We start from the raw sequence: 24968 nt of genomic DNA, 5'->3' as shown, positions 1-24968 counted from the left end.
ACAGCAGCATTGAATGTCAGTCCTAACTAATCACCTGCATAGAAAGACAAATGGAATGGAAGAGGTGGTGGCAGGAACAGCCCAGCCAAAATTATATGGATGAAAGACTTTCCATGTGGTCTCCAAGTGCTGTGCATTGTGAACAAGTTGAGTCATGCTGTGAACACCAGAGCATGAGTAAGAAGGCTCAGCCTCCTCCAAAGCTTGGTTTTACTGAGGAGCTGACATCAGCTCTTGTTGCCAGCCGAACTCCCCTGAGTCGCTCTCTGCACGACTTCCTCTGCACTAGTCCTCTCTGCCCAAAGAGGCAGTGTCATCCACCTACAGCCAGGGCCAACTGGAGCCATCATGACTCAACAGAGCAAGGATAGGGGCCTGCAGGAGTTCTGCCTCACCTTCTTACGCAGCATTGCCAGAATATATGAATAAATGACTTCATGAGCAGTGGGGGAAGAGGACCCAATTTTCATGCTGAACTCCTACTGCTGATTGAGGGCAGTATATTTGAGAGGCCCAGTGTTGACTGGCAAACAGGTTCAGGTAACTTGTGAATCACCATGATATAAAATACCTTCAGAGATGGAGTTTTCAGAGGAGGTAGATTCCTGATGAAGTACAGAGCTTATTGGGCAGTGGGTGCCCTGACATTCAGAGCAGATTGCAGGTTGGCTGGAGGGAGGAGACAGACACTGATCCCAAAGTAGGCTTTTCTACCAAGCCCTGGGTGATGCTGCTCAAAATTCACCTGAACAAGGTGAATCTGCCATTCTGAAAAGCACTAAGAGCAGCCTACTTGTGGAAACCCCATCTTCTAAGCACACTGGAGGAAGCAAGCTTTGGCTCATTTGCTAATGTTTCTGTTAAGAAGGTGACTTTTTTTGATCAGAGAGTTAGCATTTCTTCAGTCAGTGTAGGAAGAAGACCACCTCTCTAGTCTGTGCTGATTTACACTGCTCTCAACATGACATCTTTGTCATCAAACTCCACTGGGAAAGGATAACAAATGGAGTGTGTTCAGTCAGTAGTTTGGAATAACAGTGAGAAGAGACCGTAAGATTCACGAACCAAAAAGAGGGCAGCATTTCTTGAATAGCTTATTCACTTGGGTTTATTTGCTCAGTGAGCTGAGAGCAAATGTAAAGTGAGGGAAAGGTGATGAGGCCAAATAGACAGGGGTCTATTGAGTGCCAGGGGGCTGGTAACAGGGACTGCTGGCACTCTTCCAGCTTGCTTGACAGCTCTGGAGCTTTAACAGGGGGATCCTGGAGTGAAAATACCATTGTCACAGACCATGAAAACTTCATCCATACCACCAGCATATGGAAGAGTACCTCAACAGCTCACCTAGCCACTGACCTTTCTGCTGGCACTCTTGGGCAGCAATTGCTAGACTGGATGACAGGAGTTTGGGCAAGGCTCTCTTTTCCACTCTGTCCCCTTTTGCCAACCCCCTAAGTTAAAAAGTTTCTCTAAATGGGAAACTGAGGAGCACACAAAGACAGTGCTACCTCTAAACCTCTCCACCTCATTTTCCTCTGTAAGGGCTTACTTAAGAGCAACAAGGCTGATGAAAGGACTTAAACACAAGTCCTATGAGGAGAGGCTGAGGAATCTGGGTTTGTTTAGCCTGGAAAAGAGGAGGCTCAGGGGAGACCTCATCACTCTCTACAACTGCCTGAAAGGAGGTTGTAGCCAGGTGGGGGTTGGTCTCTTCTCCCAGGCAGCTCTCAGTAAGACAAGAGGGCATGGTCTTAAGCTCTGCCAGGGGAGGTTTAGGTTGGGTATTAGGAAGAAATTCTTTACAGAGAGGGTAATCAGGCATTGGAGTGGGCTGCCCAGGGAGGTGGTGGATTCTCTGTCCCTGGAGGTTTTTAAGATGAGACTGGATGTGGTACTTAGTGCCATGGTCTAGTAACCACAGTGGTGTTGGATCAAGGGTTGGACTTGATGATCTCAGAAGTCTTTTCCAACCCGGCTGATTCTATGATTCTAACGGGTGAAGAAAATTTTTTAAATGCACTGGCAATTTTCCTTGACCTAATGACCCTCTGGGAACTGTCATAAGCATTCAGGATTTCCTGAGCTGTATGGAATATGAGGACAACAGAAAAATGGTACATGATCTCACCCACAGCTTTCCCCCTCTGACGCTTTCATTACTTCCATGGAACTCCTATGTGCCAAGACCTGGGCTAGGACTTTACATAGAACATCCACCCTTTAGAAATGCATCGGCACATGATGCAGATTTCTTCAAAAGAGATATTGTTGTCTGCACAGAGAGAAAATTAGATGAATATTCACCTGCCCTGGAACATTGCTTATTTAAATGCAGTTTCAACTGAATACAAAGTTCTTCACTTCTTGGCCAAATTATTCTGCAGAGTCACTTGCTTTGCAGCTGCTGCATCCTCCTGCTCCTACCTGGCAGCATTTCAGCAGTATTTGGAAGGGAAGCGTCTGCCTGTCCTAGCATTACACCAAGCTTTGGGACTCTCCCAAGTGGCACTCATTATATCAGTGTACAGTGATATTATTAGCGTATTTTCATCCAGCAACAGTCAATGTCAGATTGCTTCACGATGTGTTCAACAGGCATCAATGTTTCAAAAAACACCAGACAAATGTCTTTTTACTTGACCTCTTTAATGCAATGTCATAGATCATTTGCGTGTTTAACAGCTCTCAAAACCTCGATGCATGTGTGCTTACAAAATAGATATCTTCTCACTCCTTATTTTCCTCCTTCAAGTGCCATGAGAAATTATTTAAGGAAGTTTTAATGAAATGCATCTGTCACTTATGAAGATAAATAGCCATAGTATGGCTTTCCATTACTGGAAATGGCAGAATTAAATTAGAAAATTACAATCCTCAGCATCTTCCCTGACTTGTTTCTGCATAATGTGTTAGAAAATATGCCCACATAGGCAGAATGCTGCAATACCAATGGAGCATGTCATAAAACAAGACCTCTTTTTATGATTGTTTTGTTAGTTTGCATTGAAGAATTTTCTCCCATGGATGATTTTTGGTCCTGTTTCTGGGCAAGGAAGCCAAATTAGTAAAGGGAACCTAACTAGAGTGGCAAATACATAAAACCCTCCCTCCCTTCCAAAGTCTAAGTTCTGGACTTTGTTCTGTGTTGGCTCCCACATCAAATGGGAAGACCATAGTAGAGCATGTGATCCAGACTGTATAATTCCTCATATCCCATCTAGAGGGCATCTCCATTTCCATTACATGAAATAAAATCAGTGTAACCATTAAAATCCTTGGGGCCACACTTTGGACAATATTGTATTCTGTATTCAGTATTGTATTCTGACTCTTAATAGACAAAAAGATGGCTAATGGAAGAGACATTTAAATGAAGAGGAGGATGGTGGGAAATTGTTTTTTAGGATGAAGTGGCCATGTCTTAGTCCCTCACTAGCAAGCTGGTCTTTTTGTCCTCAGAAGTAGGTTGTTGGTAATTGGTTTTGTCTTTTTAAGTGAAGAGTTAGGCTTCTTAGAGTCTGGCCAGTTAGAGGAAGCTGGAATGTGATTTGCAGCCTTTAGCCCTGCCGGTCCTGGAAGCAAAGAGGTAGCAATTGAAATAAGCACATAACAGGAAACCTGTTGTGTTTCTCACCTGTTCTCCCAGCTGTAATGGAGGATGCAAGCAGAATATTTGTGTCCCTCGGCCCTCGCACCCACTCCACACCAGCAGCTTATGCTCCTGCTTCCCTGCTCCATCAACCTGTAACTCACCCAAAACTCTTCCATTCATTCTCCTGGTGTTTCTCTCTGTTTTTATGGCAGGTGAATTTTGCATTTTTTTGTGGCACCAGAGATGGCTTCAGCAGAGGCAGGGGTGCTTTATGTGTGCCCGCTACCCAAACTCAAGTTTCTTTCTAGTCACGTTCCTAATGAATCCTCATCCCTCACTCCCTGAATAAATGCTTTAAGTACTGTGCTTTTATTCAGAGCTGGTCACCAATGCTGTAATGCCCTCACCAGCTGGCATGTGGCTGTTACACTGCCTTCCCACTGAGTCCAGCTCTGCCTTTGCATGTCAGGAGCATTCAACCAGAAGTCCTGCAGAAACGAGGCATCAGGTCTTGTGGGTTGTCAAACACAGATGCAAAGGTGTGAGCAGAGAATGTTCTTGTAATTAATGAATCATATCACATAATATCATAGAATGGCTTGGATATAACAGGTTAAAAAGGGAGAGAAGCGATTTCCCTATCTTCTCCTAAAAATTGTGCTTATTTACAAATGGAATTAACAGAATTTTTGTTGTTCCTGTTTATTCCAACCTCCTAAATTCCTGAAACTTCCCTAAGATCCCTGTGAGGAAAGCTGGTGTGTGTGTGTATGTGTGTGTGTCTGTGCACTAACTGAAGGTCCCAATATATTGAATACATTTTGGGGAATCCCAGGGCTCTCTGAGAACAGGAGGCAAGCAGATAAAACATATTGGGCACGAAGATGGGCTTGTTGAGAGATGAGAGCTTCTAAAGCCCCAGCTGCTTTCCTTTCAGCCTCATCTTAATTGAACTGCTCAGATAACAGCAAACTCCGCATGAAGTAAGTGCTGGTTATCCCAGGTTTGACCTTCAGTAATCCTCCAGGAGTGCGGATAGGGACGCACAACACTTCACTTTTTCCCTGACTTTACAAAGGAATACTCAGATTTGAATACCCAGATGAACAGGAGCAGCATAGTTGGTAAACACGAATAGCACCAAGGTCACAGGGAAACAACATAAGCAGTGGACAGTGTGGCAAGTGTCTGTTCTCCAGCAGGGATCAGTATTGGTTTCTTGCAGACCCTGTAATGCTCCCAGTTAGTGGCGGGATTTTGTTTGAGCATTTACATGCCAAGATTAGCATGTCTTGCTGACCCTGGTAGGGGGTGGCTTATCCCAGGAAGCTTTGAAATTTGATTACCTTTCGGTTACCTGGCACTGTTCTACTTGTTATTATTAATCACACAATGATCACACTCTTATAAATCCAGCCTTAGCTGGATTAACTCTATGGCTTTCTCTGTAGCATATTCACTTTATCCTGTGCAGAGAAGCCTTTTTTTTTTTTTGTCACTACATATAATGCCATTTAATTTCATTGAGTTTTGCTTATTTGTTGTCCTTCCATGCAATCTGACCAGAAGTGGGAAGAGCAACTTCTCTGGGAAGAGCAACTTCTCCTCTATGCCTCCTGCCATCTGGAACAGGCTTGTCTGTATTTCTCTGCTCCAGTGGCTTTCCATCTCATTTCAAATCTCAGCTGAAAACTCTTCCCTTCCCCCTTACTTCTGTCTTCCTGCTTTTATTTATCTCTGAAGGTATATTACTGGTTTCTGTAAAGCATCTGAGAGATGGAGTTTGCATGACAGACAGAATTCGAAGACAGTCCTTTAACCTTTACTTACTGAGATATGTGTCTGTACTGGAGAAAATGGGCTGCTTCAGGATCATGTATATCTGCAGACCAAGTGGACTTTCTTCTTGGATACATAAAGGAAAGTGTAAAAAATGTATTTAGACCATTTCTAATTGCAAATGCTACATCAGCTCTCATAGGCTCTCATGGGCTTCTTGGGCTACAGGGATACTGTAATAGAGTATGCTGCCTCAGCATGGACCAGGGACCTGGGAGCCAGCTGGCCCTCTATAATTAGCAGATCAAGAAGATAAATGACCAATGAGTGATCTGTGGGAAGCCACAGACAGGTTGTAGGATGGAAATGGTCTTTCATGTCAGATTATGGTGCAGGTCAGGTTAGAGGGAAGGAGAGGCTGGCAACAGTATCCAGAATGGGCAGAAAGGCTAGGATTTTTTTTTCAGAGGGAAAGGCAGGACTGAGTTTTGCCTAAGCTTATTTTAAAACTCTGCCTTGTAAGAAGCTTCAGCCTGATGGTACTAGGTTGGAAAATGAGGCTGACAGCCTTATAAAAATGCTGGCAAGTAAGGAAAATAAAATGCCATGGAAAACTGACCCTAAGGTTTGGATGTGGGCTTCCTTTGCACTTCATATGTAACAGCTTGGAGAGCTGATCATGGAGAGGAAAGTTTCTCTGGTTGACTAGTGATGATGTAGAATGATTACTGCCTTGACAAAATATCTTTCCATGTCTTACCATACTGAAAATCTTCAGGACTTTGATTCGGTTTTGGATGCAAGGGACAGGAAACAGCAGCACACATTATGACATGTTGCTCTTTAGCCATAAGACAAAGAGGATGAATGCTGGGCAAGAGGCACTCTTATAGCAACAGCAACATCACTTTATCATCCTCTGTGTTTCAAAGTGTCAAGACCCAGCTTGGAGGTGACATGTTGCCTTGTGTACTGTGGAGCAGCTGCTTGGTCTTACTCCACCAGCTCTTGCCCAACACAGAACACTTGGTACACCCTATCAGGAGTTTCAGACTGTCATCAAAGCTTTTCAGCTGCAGCCATCATCTAGGACAGAAAGGAAGCAAGAAATTGACTTTGTCAATAATATTTTGGATATAATAATATTTAGGATATGTTAGATTAAATTCTCGGGTGGTCTTAGGTGGTGCACAAGCCTATGCCCTTCAGCAAAAAGCCAAACTAGGAGTAAATTACCTACTCACATCAGATCTGGCAATCAGTAGAAACCCAGATATATGGACAATAACATCATCAAAGCCACCTGGAAGCTTTTAATATGTTGAGGAATGCCTGTGCATCTATCTCTGCTTCCTCCTGATACTTCAGGGCAGACAAGCGAAATTGTGTATGAAGTGTAAAAAATTCTTTCTGTCCCGGGCAGGTAATCAGTAGAAGCTCCAGAGCATGGAATAAATTTTATGTAAACATATATTGTAGCAACACACTTTATTACAAACCCAAGGACTCATATCACAAACTTAAATTGAAGTTCTTTGCCCATCACTACTCTGTTTGAAAGGCTACTTCAGAATATCATTCTTTTGATGGTTGGAAACCTTCCCCAATTTCCAGTTTAAATTTATTCATAACCAATTTACATCCATTTGATCTTGTTCCAGCGTTATCCTTTAGGTTATATAATTCTCCTCCCTCCCCAATATTTACTCTTCGATATATCTATAAAGAGTAATTTTCTCCCATCTCCAGTCTTGTTTCACTAGGCCAAACAAACCAAGTTCTTTTTTCTTTTTTTTTTTGTGAGGTAAAATTTCTGTTCCTGAACTCATCTTGGAAACCCTTCTCTTCACCCCCTCTAACTTCTGTTTCTCTGCTTTGAACAGAGGTGGCCTAGAATCAGACTGGCTTTTCATCACTGTGTCTCACTGACAGCTCCCAGTCATCTGGCACTGGGATACAAACACAGCTTTTCCACATGGGCAACACGTTATTTCTGTGTGATTTGCTTGGATGTCAAAGGATATGTGTATAAGGAAGATGGAAGTTACAGTTTCTTCTACGGCAAATTTGTTATTTTAAGCAGAACAGTTCCCAACAGAAACATTCTAAGGAAAATTCTCAGGGTGGAAATTTCCATTCTCCCTTCAAATGAATACAACATGCTTTTAAATTGGAGGCCTAACTCCTAAGAGGACCTAGTAAATAAACACAGAGACAAAGCTATTTTGGACCTTGCTTTGCTGAAATATGGGATTTTCTGACTTGTTTTGTTTTAATTAAAATAACTTTAGAGAAAGATGAAAAACAAAGACTTGCAAGTCTGAAGTCAATGGAAATAAAACAGTCTCAGAAGTCCTGATCTCCAAGGGCCTTGTCTCAAATTCAGGAGGGGACCGAGCTTGCTCTGCACCTCACTGGATTAGGGTCTGAGGAAAGCAAGTGTAAAATGCAACAGAAGCTTAAATTACTTTTAAACAAGCAAATATGTAACAGAAGTGTGTGATCATTTATTGGGGATAGTAAGATAAATAACTATGTTGGGGAGCAGGTTTCCTTCTGGTTTTTATTTTTTCCGTTGTTGTTGTTTGGGTGGTTTTGGGTTTCTTTTTGTTTTGGCTTGAGTGGGTTTTTTTGTTAATATTATAAAGCAATCAGGAAAGGATGCACTGAAATGATGAAATTCAACATCTAATTAAAATAGAGTTATTTCTTGTTTCATTTGGATTTTCTTGTTTTCTTGCTTGGATGTCTATCCAAGTGTTTAGTAGAGTTAAACCGAATACTGAATGTGGTTAAGAAATGTTCAAGAAAGTTCCAACACTTCTTATAAACTATGTGAGCATTATGCATAGCCAAAGTCTGCACTGACTTGGGAAAATAAACTGCTTCACACTGGTTGTACTCAAGTTTGATGCACGTAACAATGACATAGAATTTCTCCCCTTTTTTATGCTAAATGTTTGGAAAAGAGAGATCTCATTCTTCATGAGGTTGTACACAGATGCTGCTAGTTCAGGGTTGGACCCTTTTCTGTTTGAATACTGCACTTGTTGAGAAATGCAGATTTAGGTCAGTCAAAATCTGATTATGAACCGACGTTGATATGTAATTTGTTAGCAACAGACATTTCTGACCAAAGGCTAAAATTATTTGTTTGCTGTTTCCCAAAGGAGAATATTTCACTAAAACATTTTCCCTTAAGTTTTGAAATAGAAGGACAAACAAAACCAACCTAAAAACAACCTGACATTTTATTTGGTTGAAAGTGATTGATGGGGGGAAATGGAGGAGGGGAATAAGGGAGTATTTCATACTGGAAAACTATTCTCCTTTGTTTGCCTGTTTGTTTCAGGTCTGAATAAATCAAACCACTTTTGGATGTTTTGGTTTGGCTCATGCCCTTGATCCTCAGAGCTGCCAGTCAGTCTCAGCGGACCTGCAGAACAGTCTACTAGTTGTCCCAAAAGCTGATATTTAAGGCTTTTTTGGAGAAGCCTTTTTAATAGACCTCGATGCATTTTTCTGACGTTAGTTTCATCGCCCTTTGAATCCGGTTAAGTCTTTTGGTGTACAGAAAACAATCTGGATCAAGTGTTACCTGCATTCAAAAAGCCACAAATTGGTGAAGGAGAACCCAAAGCTCCACCCTTACATGTTCCCTCAGTGGACTCAGTGTCGCTGAGAACCAAGCCCAGTGTCCCTCCCAGTGTGAGCCTCACATGACCTCTCACATCTCTGCAAAGTATGATATAAATTATTACTTGCAATAGTCTCTCAGCTATATACCATGTATACAAGAGTGATCTCAGTTCATTTTCAAGACAGATAATTAACATTCAGTAAGATTAGATGACTGACCTATTCTTACTTAACAATTCATTTGTGAAGTGTAAATGATTAATTGGAAGCTCTTGTCTTCCTTTCACCTGGCCAGAATGTTTCTATCACAATGTAGGGAATAGACCATAAACAAACCTCTTCATCAGAAACCTGTAATCTTTTCCTGATGGCTTGCTTGGCAGGCTCTATGGATACTCTGGGACATCTTCCAAGAAGGGCCGAAGAAATTAATTGTGTCCTAACCTGTTTTGAAATATAGGTCAGCGTTTCATGGCTTTGCTAAAGAAAAGGCAACCTTAATCATCTAAGACAGCCATCTGGAAAACGTGGAGATTTTCAGGCTCTCCCATCGAGGATCTTCCAGGGCAAAATAATTCTGACTACCCTGGAGGCAGCCTTAACCTAAAAAAAAAAAAAAAAAGTAGAACAAGGAAAGGAAAACAAGTGCCCTAAAGCCTGGGACCTCTTTTCTTAGTTTCTCCTACTCTCAATCTCTTTCTTCCTATCTGCCTTTCAATTCCAAGGGTATGAAGCCAGTTTTTAAAACTGTAAACTAAAGCAGAAATGTTAAGTGACTCAGTCAGAGAAAAAGTAACATAGAGTTCAGAAACTCTAGACTCCCAGCATTCGAATCACCAAATGACCCCCCTCTGGAATGATTAAGTCATCATGTGGGATGATGCAGCCAACTCCACTGGGAGGCTATTGATGTGGTTCTGATGAAGCTCTTTAGCCTGTTATGAGACTATCGATTCTTCTGGCCCCAATCTGTTGACTGTGTCTTGCAGGGGAAGCAAAGCCACCCAGTTGGGGCACAATATTCCTCTGCTGAGTCCATACAGAGCTGGTTGGCAATATCCCAAAGATACTGTCTAGTACTGGCTTTTCCACCTGGACCAGTCATATGTATGAACATGAATGTATTTCTGCTTGGATTATTTGCAGAGCATTTCGTAGTGACTTTGCTTCTTAGAACACATTCTTCACCATACTGGGGAAAAAACGAGTTAATTTTTAACCTTGCCCCACTGAGAGATTTAGCAAGTCTTTATCTCCTTGATGCAAATTCACAGTATCAGTGTCAGAAAAGATGATCATCAGCACTTATTTCCTGGATGACTTCAGAAATATCAAGACAAACTGCACTTATTTAAGGCTACATTTCTCAATGCTCTCAGGCTTTCCTGCTGTCTTAACATCAGCAGCCATTTACCACTCTATAAGCTTTCAGTATTTTTCCTAACTTGGTGTAAGCAAATATTGATCGTGACTAAGATAGCAATTGAGTTCATTCATGATAATAGATGGTCCATTGGCTGCACCCATTAAAGCTTCTTTAAAAGCAAGAAATAACTCTAATTGCCTGGAGAGACATGAGATGATATTGCAGCAGATTGAAACCTATTAATAACAGTAAATTCAAGGTTTACCCTAGCTTGCTTATGCTTGTTAGTATTAAAGCTTCACATGGAATAGAAAGATGACTAAAAGGGTCATTTTGGACAGAATACTAGCCTGATTATGCAGCTTTTATAAAACACCCTCTTTAATCACTAAGAGTATCACCATACAAAGCTGCAGTACTTCCTTAAAAAGACTCGGTTCTCTATTAAATGTTTTTTTCTCCATTACCTGAAAGATCTATAAATTTAGCCTTTCTTTTATGCCCTATCATTTTGTTTCCTGTAGGAACAGAGGACCAGGGGGCATCACTGAATTCCTGTGAGTTACTGCAGGGGAAGTATGCACACAATTTATAAACTTCTAGCATCTGTGTCTATTTGAAAACCAAAAGCAATTACAAATATGTCTGCATATCTCCGTGAATGATTTGAGAGGCTTTTGTAAGCCAAGGCCTTCAAGATATTAACAAAAAGCTGCTTTAGGCCAATAATAATGCTTGCAGGTGTTTCTCAGGACTTCTCAAATTTCAGTAAACCTTGGTACACATGGTACTCAGGCAGTGAGTTTCATTTTTGTAGATATCCAAGCAGAAGAAACTTGCCAAGAAGAGAGGATTGGTAATCTAAAAAGGAGGGCAGGGTTCCTTTATCATATATTATTCCAGAACCACATGGTCTTCCTTCAGTCCTCAGCATCACCAGTGCTTCAAGGACAAGAACTGCTGAGCTTCCTTAGCTTTGTCTTCGAGATCTGTGACACTGAAAGCACAACTCCGCTCTTATACATCCCAAAGCACCTGTGAAACAATACCAGATTAGGATGGTGGGGGTTCATGGGCATGCTGCACCGAGAGAAACAGTGAAACAGTTCTCTGGTTTCTTCAACCTATTATCTACACTGGGTATTATCTGAAACCAACTGCTTCATTAAAATTGGCAGGCTTGTGAAGAGGACTCCCGAGGACAGTTTTCATTACACTCTGCAATATACAGAACTTCAGTTTTTTTCTGAATTTACAATGAAATGAAATATTATATTTATTATGAGGTCATTCATAATTTTTTTTTATTTAAAAACCCCTCCTGTGTTTGGCAACGTGTCTAAAGCTGACATCAGCAACATCTGGGAGCACAGAATAACACCTCACAGATGCTGAGCAGCAATCTCACTGAAGCTAAGGGGAAAGACATTTGTTCCTTGCATACAAAAATTAGGCCCCCAGCCAACATTTTCCCATTTAAAGTTGGGCACTGCAGTCGCTGCTGAGTACCACAAACATGTTCCAAATGTGCCTGCAACAGCATTACGTTTTTCAGAAATGAAAGAAAATCTTCTGCAGTAAAGTATTATTGTCCTTTTTATCCGAACTGAAAAGTTTAGAGGAAAGGCAAATAGATTTGTCACACAGAAAGGCAAAATCCCTACAAATCTCTTCAAGAATTCTTAACACTACCACTCCCTGCTCCCTGCCAACAGCTGAGGGAGACCTTACAGCCACCCACTCTTGGGCAGTTATTGACTTTTGGGGAAGTATTAAGTTTGAAAATTAATGAGAAAAAGCAACCCCTAAGTGCAGTGGGTTCATCTTAATTTTTTTAAGCACTAAGCTAATTCTCTGTCAGCACTAAATACCAGCTTATCAATGGACTGAGAAGTCCACTCCCTAAAGTTTCTTGCACATGTTTTTACTGTTCATAATTTCTCTTGCAATGCTCAACTCAGCATTAAATTAACATCACAGACAGAAGGTAAATAGCTGGGACTATTTTTTTTTTTTTTGGCTTTGGAATGGAAAAAATTATGCTTCTGTGATAACACAACAAACATTAAAGAACATGATCAGTCCTGTAAACTTGCTGAATTTAAGGTCACAGTGCACCTGCCAGAAAAGGCAATTTTTACTCCATTTGCAATCAGGTAAGATGTGACCTGTGATCCTAATACAATAATCCGAAGACCCTCAGTGAACTTGTTCCGTTTTCAGAGAATGCGATACAAAAGTGTTGTTGCCTATAAGGAATTCAGAAACTGCGTCAAACCCCACTGATGTGCCAAGCCACGAGCCTGGAAAGCAGACCTGAAATACTTTATTCACAGCAATTTTGAGGGGAGCATGTCTGCGTACTAAGAGGGTAGTCTGGCTGATGCTCTGAAACAGCACAACCACAAATGCCTGAGGTTTATGTGCCATGCATTCCAGTGTAGCATGGCTACAGAGTCAGGTGTTCAAAGTCCCAGACGGGTCGTTCAAAACGACCAGCTTTTGTCAGTAGGAGCCTTGAAGGCCACAAAGCACAATGACCTGGATAAAAATTCAGAAGAATTTCAGGCATATGAACTCTGGACAGGAAAGAGGAAGGCAGTATGCCTCCCTGAAGAGGGGGACTAGCTAAGGGAAAAGGGATATAGCTACACGGGAGGAAGGTTCTGTGTTTCAGCAGAAAAGCTGTGACTTCAAGAGGACTCCTGAGCACATCAAACACCTAAGAACCTAAGAGAGCAGTAAGGGGAGATAGAGAAATGTCCACAGTATTTTAGGATTTCCTTTCACTGAAAGTAAAAAGAGATAGTACTTCTATATCTTTTCATAAGCATGTCTGTATGTTTTAGCCATGTGTTCAGCTGAAAGCCTGAAGAAGTGAATTATAAATCCAGAGCACCTACAGGGAAAATCCTTTAAGCTCTAAAGCGATTAGTACTAGATCTGGCAACTCAGAGAAGCTGAGCTACAGGTTGCTCTTCTTCTGCAAGGTCCAGAGACAGGGAACCTATGCCCAAAACTTCAGTGGTTCTGCAGTCTATTCAGATAAACCTCTTTGGAAGAAGGCAAGTCCCAAATGGGAGCTGCCTAATGACTTCCTGGGCAGCAAGAGCTCTTGCCAGTAGGAAAGCAAATCACACCAACAGCTTTTCAGTGAGGCCTTGTTTCTGCGAACTGTGGTTCGTGTCAGTGCAGGACCAGGCTTCACACTGGGACATTACATGATGCTGAAACGCTTTTGATTTCACAATACAGCTCTTCTGAATTAATGTGATCAGCTGAGTCCTCTTGCAGAAACTGCTTCCCATATACAGAGTTCCTCTGCAGGGTCCTTTGGCATCTGTGAAACAGGAATGTTGTAACTAGCTTGACTGCTTTTGAAATTTCAACCACCACTTTGAATGCCATAAAATTGGCCTTTTCCCTCTTGTGAGCACAATTCACTTGAGGGCACTGAAACAAGATGAGATCATATTTGTTCCTGTATATTGCTCATTCAGGTGATCAGGGAAAAAAAAAATCACACTCCTTTGGTGATGTGTTTGATCCTATATGGTATGAAAATCACAACACACAGTGCACAAACATGCCACTTACCAGCTTCCACCCTGCTCTGTTCTTACACACGTGCTTTATAACCTCTCGTGTGCATACCAGCATCCAAAGGGATGTAACCTCTGGTGCAGATTTAGAAGCAGACCCTTGCATTTATGCAAGGTGAGGCAAGCAGAATTACAGGAAAGGTAATGCTGTTTCACATAGTGCTAAAAGTGAGATCAGATATATCTTTTTTTTTAATGGCAATGGCATTTTCCCCCTATTATAAACACAGTAATTCATCTTACTCCATTTTTGTCCCCAGATTTGTTTTATAGGATGGTTTTCCCCATTTTATAGCCTGACACTCAGCATTGATTTGTTTGTTTTTCTTAATGGGCAAAACAGTTGTACTGATGCACCCTGGTGCTGCCTGATATTAACAATCAGTGGTTCATGGCTGACACTTGAAAGTGCGAGCTTTAAGTGATGGATTAAGCTTGTCATTGAAAAGCTCCATTCTGCTTTTATCTGTGGCATGCTCTGTCCTTGATAAAGATTCTCACCAAATAAGAAAAAATGCCTAGAGTATTCAATAACAAGAGAGGAGAGATGAATCTGGATGAAAGTGAGAAAATATTTCATACAGGTGGTGACTCATCTATTTTTATTTTCCATATATAATTCCAGGGATCCTTAGATAGCTGTGGCTAGGGGATACCCTATGAAAGAGAAGCAGCTTGGCTGGAATGAAGCACCAAATTTGCAATCAGGCTCTTAATTAGAACACAAACACTGTCAAATAGTAACATTATCACCTATAATTGGTCCAACAGAAAGAAACACTAATTGTGACATTAGAGGATAGAATGCTTTCAGGCAGGATCTCTGTTAAAATGCAAACACGCTAATTGACATGGTGAGGAAGAGGAAAAAAACGAAGGTAATAAAAGAGGCTATTATGCTTTATCTTGGCAAATGGAAGGCTACTTCAGAAACACTCAATAGCTAAAGAAAGGGCAGGTAGCTTAAGCAAAGTAGTAAATGAAATAATGAGTATTGTTGATTCACTGCCTTTGTCTCAGGGAGTCAGAGTGATTACAAAGTGATGAGCAAGAGCCAGAATCTACTCTCTGCCTCATTAGTGTAAATTCAAAGTAGCTACATTGAAGTCAGTACAGTGGAGATTTACAGGCTTTCAGATCTGGCCCCTCAATTACAAGCTCTGGATCAAAGTCTTGCACTTTCTGGGACTCTGAGCAGCAAGGCAGTGAGTAAGGAAATCAGCCACACTTTTCATAAATCAGGTGCTAATTGATCAGCAATTGTTCAGCCTAACCCTAGCGAGGGAAGATCTACCAAAGGAAAGGTTGGGCTGTCAATTGGATCCCGTTGGTCTAACATGCCTATCAGGCAGTTTAGCTCAGCAGGAGGGACTGTGGCTGCTTCTCCATGAAGTCTGCTGTCTTTCTACACAGTCCCAAACAATGTGTGCATTGCCAATCCCATTGCCAGTTCCTTCAGTATTCTTCCTTCCAAGTTGGTATGTCTAGAGACAGAAAATTTTATCTAGGAATGGTCCCCATCCTCAGCTCTCTCTTTTATATTGGTGTTGTGTACAGACAGTTTGCCTTGAGGCCTTGCCACTGCACCTTGGAACTAACGTTACTCCCAGAGTACAGATAACAGATGATTTGTATTGGGAACTCAGTGGGAGGGGGAAAACATCAATGGCATCTCCCCCTGTAAACCACTAGGAGTGCTGATACTCAGTAGTCACTATTTCTTCCCAAAGTCTAGCAGAAAAACACTGTTCTTAAACATGATCTCCTTGCATATAGCTTGGCTTTGTTCCTTAACAATATTTTTCTACTTTTGCTTTGTTGACACTCTTACACACTTGCCCAAATTACGATCTCCACATTTGACTGTGGTGAAGCCTTCCCAAAGCAGTGTTGCCTAAGGAGCTGACTCTGTTTACCTTCTCAGCTAAGTACAAGCAGAAGTGTTAAAGCAAAGCAATTTCGCTTGCTCAGTATATTATAAACCCATCCTCCTCACACAGTACTCCATTTCCAACACTCTTCTGATTGATTTGAGGCCGCGTGATATTGCTCAGCTCTATTACCCCAGTAATATTTCCCAGGAAGTTCTGGCAAAGGTTTGCTAGATGTGTGAAATTTACAGTGTCTTTTCCAACATCTACACTGTTGCACTTAGAGCCCCAACAGGTAAAACACTTTTCCTGGCACAAATATTTTAATGTTTGAGGATCGTGAGTCTTTCATCAGCAGAATTTGTCTTCCATGGGTGTCACACACACAGCTCTCGCACCTTCCACTGAAGTCCCCTGTCTGGCTTTTCTCTTTCACTTTTTTGCTGATGCTGAAATGTTGACCTACCAATGTGACTTTTTTCCTTCACAGTAAAGGTTAGTACTGTATTTAATCCCCCAACCTCTGCCTTTGAGACTACCTTGGTTTTCCTCCGCTTTTCAAAATTAATTGCCAGCGACAGAATCAATTCATTAGCTAAATTAAAAACCTGGGAAGCATATTGTCCAGATCTGCTGATCCCAACCTATCACTCAGGTGAACAAAGTTTTTCCTTACCTGGCCTTCATTAGCGGCTGTATTGGCCAGGCTTCTATTCCTCCCCAATTGTCCATACCACTCTCCCTGTCAAAGACCAATTAAAAAAAGGAGATAAAAAAGCAGACCAGCAACTCAACCACTGGAGATCCCTCATTGATTTCTTTGCCTCTCTTCATGCATTAATGGGTCCATTTTCACTTTTTCTCTTCCGATGTATTAACAGCTGTTCCTGTTTCATTTAAAGCCTATTAATAAAGACACCTCTTCATTTCAGTTTTCAGCTCTAACCTTTTTGTGTTTTGTGGGAATGAAACCAGGTAATATGGTGGGAAAAGTACACATCTACCTGCTTTGATGCACTGCCTAATTTCCTTGGGACTGTTAAATAACAGCCTGTTAGCTGCAACTAGTCTCAGAACCCTACTTTTTGACTTTTTTCCTCAAGCACATACAGATTGTTTCATTGAATGCAATGTGTGCTTTAGGAATGCAAGGCTGCATCACCGCACAAATGCAGTCAACGATCACCCTCTTTTTGTCTTGTCCTTAGGCATCTCAGGGCTTTTTCCATATTGTCCCCAAGGCCACTTGGGTCTCTGTACATCACCTGCACCGGTGACACTGACCAGAAACAAATTCCCATACACCCAGGTGAGGCACAACCTAAACCCTTATCCTGATCGACAGTTTTTTTAATTTTTTTTTTCCAAATGTAGTAGAGAAGGCAGAGGCTAAAAAGATGACAGTAACTGATTCCACTCTAGGTAACAGCACCCACAAATATGAAAGGGGAGTGTGGAGGAAGGCTGCAGTGTGCCACCACCGATTTTTTATCTCGTCCTGAGGAGAGATCAGAGAGCAAATTCTCTAGTCATGCCAGCCTTACTAATCATTGGGGCCAACTTTAACTTCCCAGTTAAGAGAGAGGTCAGTGAGGTGCCCCTATAATTTCCAAGACAAAGAGTGTATTTGAGAAGACATGGTCTATCTTAGCAAGATGTTGAGCATAAAAGAATCAATTAAATGGTTTTGTAACATTATCTGTAGCAAATTATTCTGTACATGACTTGAAAATCTGAAGTGTGCCCTGGGTCTACCCAGTTACAGTCAATAGGAGACTTACTAATCACCAAAATGAGCCCAGCATTAGGCTTAAATTGATTGAATCCCAGAGGAAAATACTGAGAACTGAAAACTGTAAAAGTCCCCCAGCAGCGACTTCATTTGATGGAAATCTGATTGATCTGTGGAAGGAGGAAAAACACCCTTAATAAACTGTTTGTAGAGATTTTTAGAACATTTCATGTGCTCAGCATACCATATTCTGCAAAATTAGTCATTCTCACTATCATGTGACACTGAGGCAGAGTTCCACAGGTTTACGTGACTATCCACTGGAGTAAAAGAAGAAGCTGAATGAAAACTGGTGGCCCTGGATTTATTTCAGTTCATTTAGCATTTATTCCAGTAAGTAATCTGACCTCAAAGGAATAGAAGCAAACGGATTGATTTGAAATCTTTCTGTGTCAGATATTATGTTACAGAACACTCCTCTGTATTTCAGTTTGTTTCCAGTTGTCTTCCTCTTCTAAGAGAAGGAAGACCAGGCATAGCAAAACATTGTGACTGTTGCAGCAGGAAAGTTGAGATTAGAGGCCCTACCCATGGGTCGTGATACATGTCCCTCCCTCCACCCCCTTCCTTACTTAAGCCAAGGAAATCAAGAAAAACTAGATGTCCTGGTTCTGGCCAGGACAGGGTTTTTTGACAAGATAAATTGTTTGCAGGAGCTGTGAGAGGACTAGGACATGGAGGTTATTCTCTACCACCTTACATCCTCACTGGAGGCAGGGGAAAGGGGCTCTCTTGCAGGCAGAAGGGGTTCCTTCCAGTCAAGAAAAAGTGGTGGAGGGAGAGCTCTGGTATTGTCTATTATCAGGGCTTTTTCCTTGTGGATCATTTCTTTTCTTCTACCGTCTGGCATTAGTATTGTTGCTGCTCCTGTTCCTTTTCTTATCTCATTGCTGTTTCCAGTAATTGTTCTTCTCTAAGCCCATGATCTCTGCCTTTTGTGCCTCCAATTCTCCTCTCCGATCTGCTGCAGTGGGGAGGGCAGGGAAAAAGGGGGTGAGCTGCACGTGGTTTGGAGTTTCAGTGGGAACACTAAATTGGGGAATACCATTCCTAAAGCACTCCTTACAACAAGAAACTATTCGTTGTGCAGCTTGATTCCCTGTGCTATGGGAGGTTTTCCTCCCTCTCAAACACTCCCTGGTGCCTTTTCCCCAGGAAAAGTCTTGCCTAGGAAAAACCTTCCTTTTCCGGGACAAGGGTTATTAAGAGAAATGGATGCACATGGCAAAGTCTATTCCAGGATAGCCACAGCTGTTCAAAGCTTTCTGTGTCCTGGATGGGTGATTCCCAGGACCAGCTCCTAGGCCCACTGGCACTGAGGTTCCTGACAGCTGTATTTCTGGGAGGTGATCCAGGCTGACTCCTGTGTGCCCCAACTCCCCCCCACAGGCCTGGCAGTACAGACAGTCCCGCTGGGCTGTGTTTCAGCAGCTGCTCCCCTGGGCTGGGGACAAAGGCTGTGCCTGCATCCCTGCCCTTCCCTTCTCCCTTTAGGGGTCTGCTCAAGGATCATAAGCTGTTTGCCCTGGATGTGACCATAGGGACTGCAGACAGAGTCCTCTTGGTGCACACCAGCCAAGCTGTGGGAGTATCTCTGACTTGCCAGCTGTGCCAGCTTTCAGTCCCCAAGGTGCTGGAATTAAGGCAGGTCCTAGAGGACAAAGAGCTTTTGATGTTGTGTGTCTGCATTAATTGCTGATCCTGAGCAATGCTGTGACTAAAGAAGAAGTGGTAAAGAGTTCTAAATCTGCCCATTTTAGGAAAAAGGCAGGAAATCAGAGACCTCCACAAAAGTCTCCTTTGGCTCTTTTATACTCCAGCAAGAAACAGGGTGGGTCTTGTTGCTTTCAAGGAAATTCAGTGCCTTGGGAAAAGGGCTGTGAAGCCCATCTTGGGCACTGTCTCACCCACTGGGCCAGACTGGGATTAGAGAGCCTGGGAGGCCCTCTGGGATGCCAGCTTTCCCCCAGTGCCAACTGTTGTTGCTGCGGCCTGGAGTGTCCTGCCGTGCTGACAGCACCCACCTGCTGGGGCTGTCCTTGGCAAGGGCTCCGGAGCTGAGCAAGGTCCTGGCAGAGAGGAGGGGGGAAGGTCTTCTCCAGCCATGGACCAGGGCTCTCCACAGCATCTTTCCCAGCCCTAAGACAAGGGAAGGTGCCCGTTGGTCCAATGGATAAGGCCCTGCAGAGATCCTACCAGGCTCCTTTCACCTGCCTGTCCTGCAGCCACCATTCCAGGGGCTGGGGGTCTCCTGTCAGTCCCCCGACATAGCTCTCAGGCCCAGGCAAGGTCTCTTGCCTCAGTGTGTGCTTGCAAGGCATGTTTCTTTCCAGCTGTCCAGGGCTAAATTTCAGTCAAAGGCCCTGCTTCTTCCTTGGCCTTCTCCAGCCTGATGATCTCCACCGTCAAATTCTACCTGTCCTGTGGTCTCTAGTGTCTCTCTCATGCCTTTTATTACAGTGATGTGGCACTAAAGAAACCACCCAAATTCAGATGTCTCCTAAAGAGGAAGGATGGAGGAAAAGAAAGGTCTTATTTGGAAAGAAATCTCTTTTTGGACTCCCAGAGCTACCAGAGCATGAACTGTCCTGGGCAACTTGTTCTAGATGAGCCTGCTCAAGAAAGGCAGTGTGAGAAGAGCACCTCCCCATAGGATTCATCCCCAAACAACATCTCCCCAGTCCATAACATCATATGTCAGACATAGTGAGAACAAACAAAAGCTAACTGTACTACAAGCACAACTTCAGGGGCAGGGGGAGGCAGGCCCACGAGTCCCAGGGCTTCAGCTGGTGACGGGAAAGCAGCACCTGCAACGACAGAGTCAGAAGGTCAGAAAATGAACCCACAAAGGCAGGAATTAGCGTGGCTTGGTTCCCCTGTCTTTGGGGAATGCAGCTGACAAGGAGCTGTTTGTGTCCCAGTAGAGAGAGCTCTTGCTGGAAATGGTGATGGGCTGGTTCTGCAGCCTTTACCCCATGGGGGATGGATGCCCTTCGAGCCCTGGGTGCATGCAGAGGTGCCCAGTGCCCCTGTGCCACACAGCAGGGCTGGGTGGAGATCCCCTAGGGATCCCCATGGAGCTCTTGCCAAGCCCTGCTCAGCACCAGCCCTTGCCAGCCCTTGCCAGGGAGTTGGGCTGACTTAGGGCAGTGTTGAGAGTTGGAAAAGATGGACAGCAGAGCCTGGGACACACCTGGGCTTCTTGAGCTGCTGGACCTTCTTATGCTTCTCTTGTTGTCTTCCTGTCTTCCCCTTCTTCCTTTCCTCTTGGCCTTCCATCTCTCCAGCCAGGCCTCCTCTCTTCGTCTTTTCCTTCTCTTTTTCTTTTCTTGGGAGCAGCCTGCAAACCTTTACCCCCAAAATTAGATTAGACAGGCAAAGCCACAATCTCCAGGAGTAAGTTCTTGTTTGAGCCAACGCAAGCTCACTTTACTTTCTGGATGCTGAAAAGCTCGTCAGTGGTTCTGTGGGTGCCAGGGATTCTGTTGCACTCTGGGGGATGTTTGGAGGCAAAGCTGGAGGTGACTAAACCAGAAATCTGGGAGGTAAGAGGTGGCAAGAGACAGCCTGGAGTAGGAAGTGACTGATTGCCAAATGGCCACCTGAGCTCCACAGAGAAGATGCTGGTTTGCATCATCCCCGTCTCACACAGTACACCTGCCCCAAAATAGACTGGAGGAAGCTGGAATGAAGTAGGATGTGAGCAAAAGCCCTCTCAAGTTGACAGCTACTCCCCTCTAGCTTGAATTTGTAGGTCTTTTGTATTTTGATGAAGCACGTGCCTAAGGCGTTGGAGAAACCACCTGTCCACTTTTCATTTGGAGGTGTCATTATGGGGGGAGAAAGGAAGCCCAAGGGCTCAAGGGATGGGCTGTCAGGAGGAGGCACAGCAGCTACTGGGCCTTATCAGAAACTTTCTGCCTCTGTGGGACACGTTGTCCCAGTGTTTGTGCAGCTGACCTACCTCTGCCCCCTTGGCCTCCACCATTGGGTCTGCCCCATCTTCTGTGGACATACCTGGCAGGATGGAGGAGGCATCCAGGAAGGTCTTTGCCTGATGATCCTCATCTACTCCACCTGCAGGGCCACTTTGCTCCTCCAAACACAGGTCTAGAAAGCGAAAGACATAAAGGAAAACCCAGCCAAGTCCTACACCAGTTGTCCTCTTGATGGTGAGATTTCTGGGATCCCAAGTGCCAGGCTGTGACAACCCCCTGGAGGTTCCTGCTCATACCTGTGCATCTGTCGGTGGGTGCTGGTGACTCCCCCAGGCCAGCCGTCTCCTCCCCAAAGGTGGCATCAAAGTTGTCTATCATGAACTCCACCAGCACCTTCACCTGCACACGTCCCAGCCGTGCTCTCAGCCCAGGGGCCTGAACACACGTCAAGCAGCCTTTCCCATCCCTCCTGAGCCTCTGCACAGAAGGCAGTGGCTGTGGGGCAGCTATTCCAGGCATCTGCCCCGCCAGCATTTGTTGGAGACAGGGGGCTGCCAGGGCCCTGTGGGCAGCCCAGCTGGCACGGGCTGGGGAGCTGCAGCAACTGCTCCAGACAACATCACTGGTGTGCTCAGAGCCAGCGCAGCCTCCGGCAGGAGCAGCTCCTCCTGGGGTGGGCTCAGCAAGTTTGGCCCCAGGCAGACAGCCAGGCTGCTGGAGGTCATTCTGCTGGTGGAGATGTGCTGCCCGATATGCTGGAGCAGGGACAGCAGCTGCTTGAGGAGGAGGAGATTTGCCGCTGGCAACTTCTTGGCCACCCTGAGGGAACAGCAAGGCAACGCTCCTCAAGCACGTGCTGCCCAGAGTCACCCCCAAGGCTGTCACGGGGCAGAGGCAGCCAGTGGCTCTGTTGTGCAGCTTTGCAGGTGCTCTCAGCCAGCGCTCGAGGCTCTGCACTTGAGGAAGGAAGCACATGTTTGCCTCCCAGCTTCTGATTTCACCCAAGGCCATGCCAGGGAAGGCTCTCTGTCCATTCCCCCGCAACCTGACCCCAACCCAGAAACAGCAAGTTGCCAGAAAAAACTGTGTTTTAAGGAGACTGTCCCCTTTCAGGCAGGTCCCAGCCTTTTCCCAGTCCCTGCTCAGGAGCCAGGCTGCTGCCCACGCTTACCCTTTCAGCTGACAGATCTTTTCCTCCCTGCTGGCCATCTGCATCGCTGCCATCCAGTCCTCATGGATCTCCGTGATGAGGAGCTTGGAGGGGATGCTTCAGAGGAAGTCCTTCAATGCCAAGGGCTCCTGGTGAGCTTTTGAAGATTCCAGCCTAGCCAGGAGCTCTTGCAGCTGCAGGTCAGAAGCACTCACCTTCAGGAGGAGGGCCAGTGGTAGTGCAGGCTGGATTCCCATGGTGACCTCTGCGCCGTGGTCCAGGGCCTCCTGCAGCTCCTGAAGGGCTCTCGCCCTGGAATATCTCCTGAATATGCCCTCAGTGGTCGGTCCTTGCTGGTGCAGGCCACCAGCAGCTCCTGCAGGAGAGGGAGGAGGGCATGGACTTGTCTAAGGAGCTGCCTTCCAACAGCAGTGGCTGGGGCCAGAGCTCTGCCCCACACTGGTTCCCTTCTCCCACCAAGTGTCTGGGCCCAGATGCCTGAGCCATGGAGGAAGAGCCCAATCCCCCATGCCCAGAGTCCCTGGGGACACTGGCTCTTGAGCAGCTGGAGGGAGGGAGGGATGGGGACCCCTGTCCAGGCTGCCTTACCTGGATGCCAGGGGCTGCCCAAAGAGTGCCCTGCTGCAGCCAGAGCCCACCTGCCCTGGTGCCTTGGCAGCAGCAGAGGGGCTCCTCTGCAGAGGAACCCCTTGCAGAGCAAGAGTGGCTGTTGATCAGAAGGTGATTCCACCATGCTCAAAAAAGAAAAAGGTACAATAGAAAGGCAGGGAATCCTAGAACAGTTTAGGTTGGAAAGGGCCTTTAAAGTCCACCTAGTCCAGCCTCCTTCAATGAGCAGGGTTATCTTCAACTAGATCAAGTTACTACAACCTGATTTTGCAGGGATGGGGCATCTGCCACCTCTCCGGCCAATCTGTTCCAGTAGTTCAGCATCTTCATTGTCCAAAATTTCTCCCCTCTATCTGGCATGGAACTTGTACTTTTTTCAGCTGAAAAACATTAAGCCTTTTCCTATTGCAAGAGGCCTTGCTAAAATGTCTGTCAGTAACCTTCTTTTAAGACCCCTTGAAGTGTTGAAATGCCACAAGAAGGTCTCCCCAGAGCTTTCTTTTCTCCAGGCTCAGCCCGGGACTCTCTGCCCTTCCTCGGAGGAGAGGTGCTCCAGCACTCAGATCATTTCTTTGTTCCTCCTCTGGTACCAGTTCAGCAGGTCCCTGTCTTTTGTGTGCTGAGGGCTCCAGAGCCAGATGCAGCACTCCAGCTGGGGTCTCATCAGAGCAAAACAGGGGGGCAGAAGCACCTTCCTCGACCTGCTTCTTTGGATGCAGCCCAGGAGATGGTTGGCTTTCTGGGCTGCGAGTGCACACTGCCCGCTCATGTCCAGCTTGAGCTGCAGTCGCTCCATCAGAGAAATCCACTGGGTTGGTCAGGCAGGACTTGCCCTTGGTGCAGCCATGCTGGAGGTCGCCAATCACCTTCCTGTCCTCCAGGAGTCTTAGTAGAGCTTCGAGCAGGATCTGTTCCATGGTCTTCCCATGCACAGAGGTGAGGCTCACAGGTGGTAGTTCCCAGGGTTGTCCTTTCTATTCTTTCATAAAACTGGGTGCAAGGTTTCCCTTTTTCCAATCACCAGGGACTTCACGTGACTGCCATGAGCTTTTAAATATTGTGGAGAGTGGCTTGGCAACTCCACCAGCCGAGTCCCTCAGGACTCTGGGATGCACCTCCTTATGTTCCATAGATTTAGGCCTGGTCAAATTAAACAGATGGCATATTCTACTTTGAGTGCTGCAATGCATGTTTTAGGAATTCGGGAGATAAATCATCCATGCTGTGAAGGACTAGGCATAATTTTACTCTGTACTCCATACTACAGGTTTTTGTGGGAGTGGAGGAGGTGTCTTGTGAGCCAGCACCTTTGAGTCTTGGTGTGTTGTGGCTTGTGAGCCAGCACCTTGGAGATGTTTCTTGTGAGGAGCTGAGAGCCTATAGAAGGGTCCTGTACAAAATGAAGGGCTTGTCAGTCACAACTTGTGGAAGTCTATTGTACAAATTTCAGGTCTTGTCAGCCACCACCTTTGGAGTCTCACTAGTGGGCTAGTTGCTGGAGTTAAGGTGGCTCCACAGTAAAGCCCAAGAGTTCCCTGACTCATGGCCTGGTGTCTTTGCTCAGCTTCAGGAGAATTTGAAATGAACCTCACAGCCCTAAGCAAGT

General features: G+C 44.7%; 1 protein-coding gene across 1 annotated transcript; it reads right to left on the bottom strand.

Annotated features, from left to right (window-relative positions):
• Nucleotides 1–20348: 20348 nt before the first annotated feature.
• LOC135410975 (uncharacterized) lies at nucleotides 20349–24188 on the bottom strand. The gene is made up of 3 exons (XM_064648011.1): nucleotides 21879–24188; nucleotides 20838–21754; nucleotides 20349–20451 (listed from the first exon to the last, which is right to left on the bottom strand). The coding sequence occupies exons 1-2, from the start codon at nucleotides 22591–22593 to the stop codon at nucleotides 21519–21521; spliced, it is 951 nt and encodes a 316-aa protein (XP_064504081.1). The 5' UTR covers nucleotides 22594–24188; the 3' UTR covers nucleotides 20349–20451; nucleotides 20838–21518.
• Nucleotides 24189–24968: the final 780 nt, after the last annotated feature.

Source organism: Pseudopipra pipra, chromosome 3 (assembly GCF_036250125.1).
Source record: "Pseudopipra pipra isolate bDixPip1 chromosome 3, bDixPip1.hap1, whole genome shotgun sequence".
NCBI lineage: Eukaryota > Metazoa > Chordata > Aves > Passeriformes > Pipridae > Pseudopipra > Pseudopipra pipra.
This window is presented reverse-complemented; position numbering and strand designations above follow the sequence as displayed.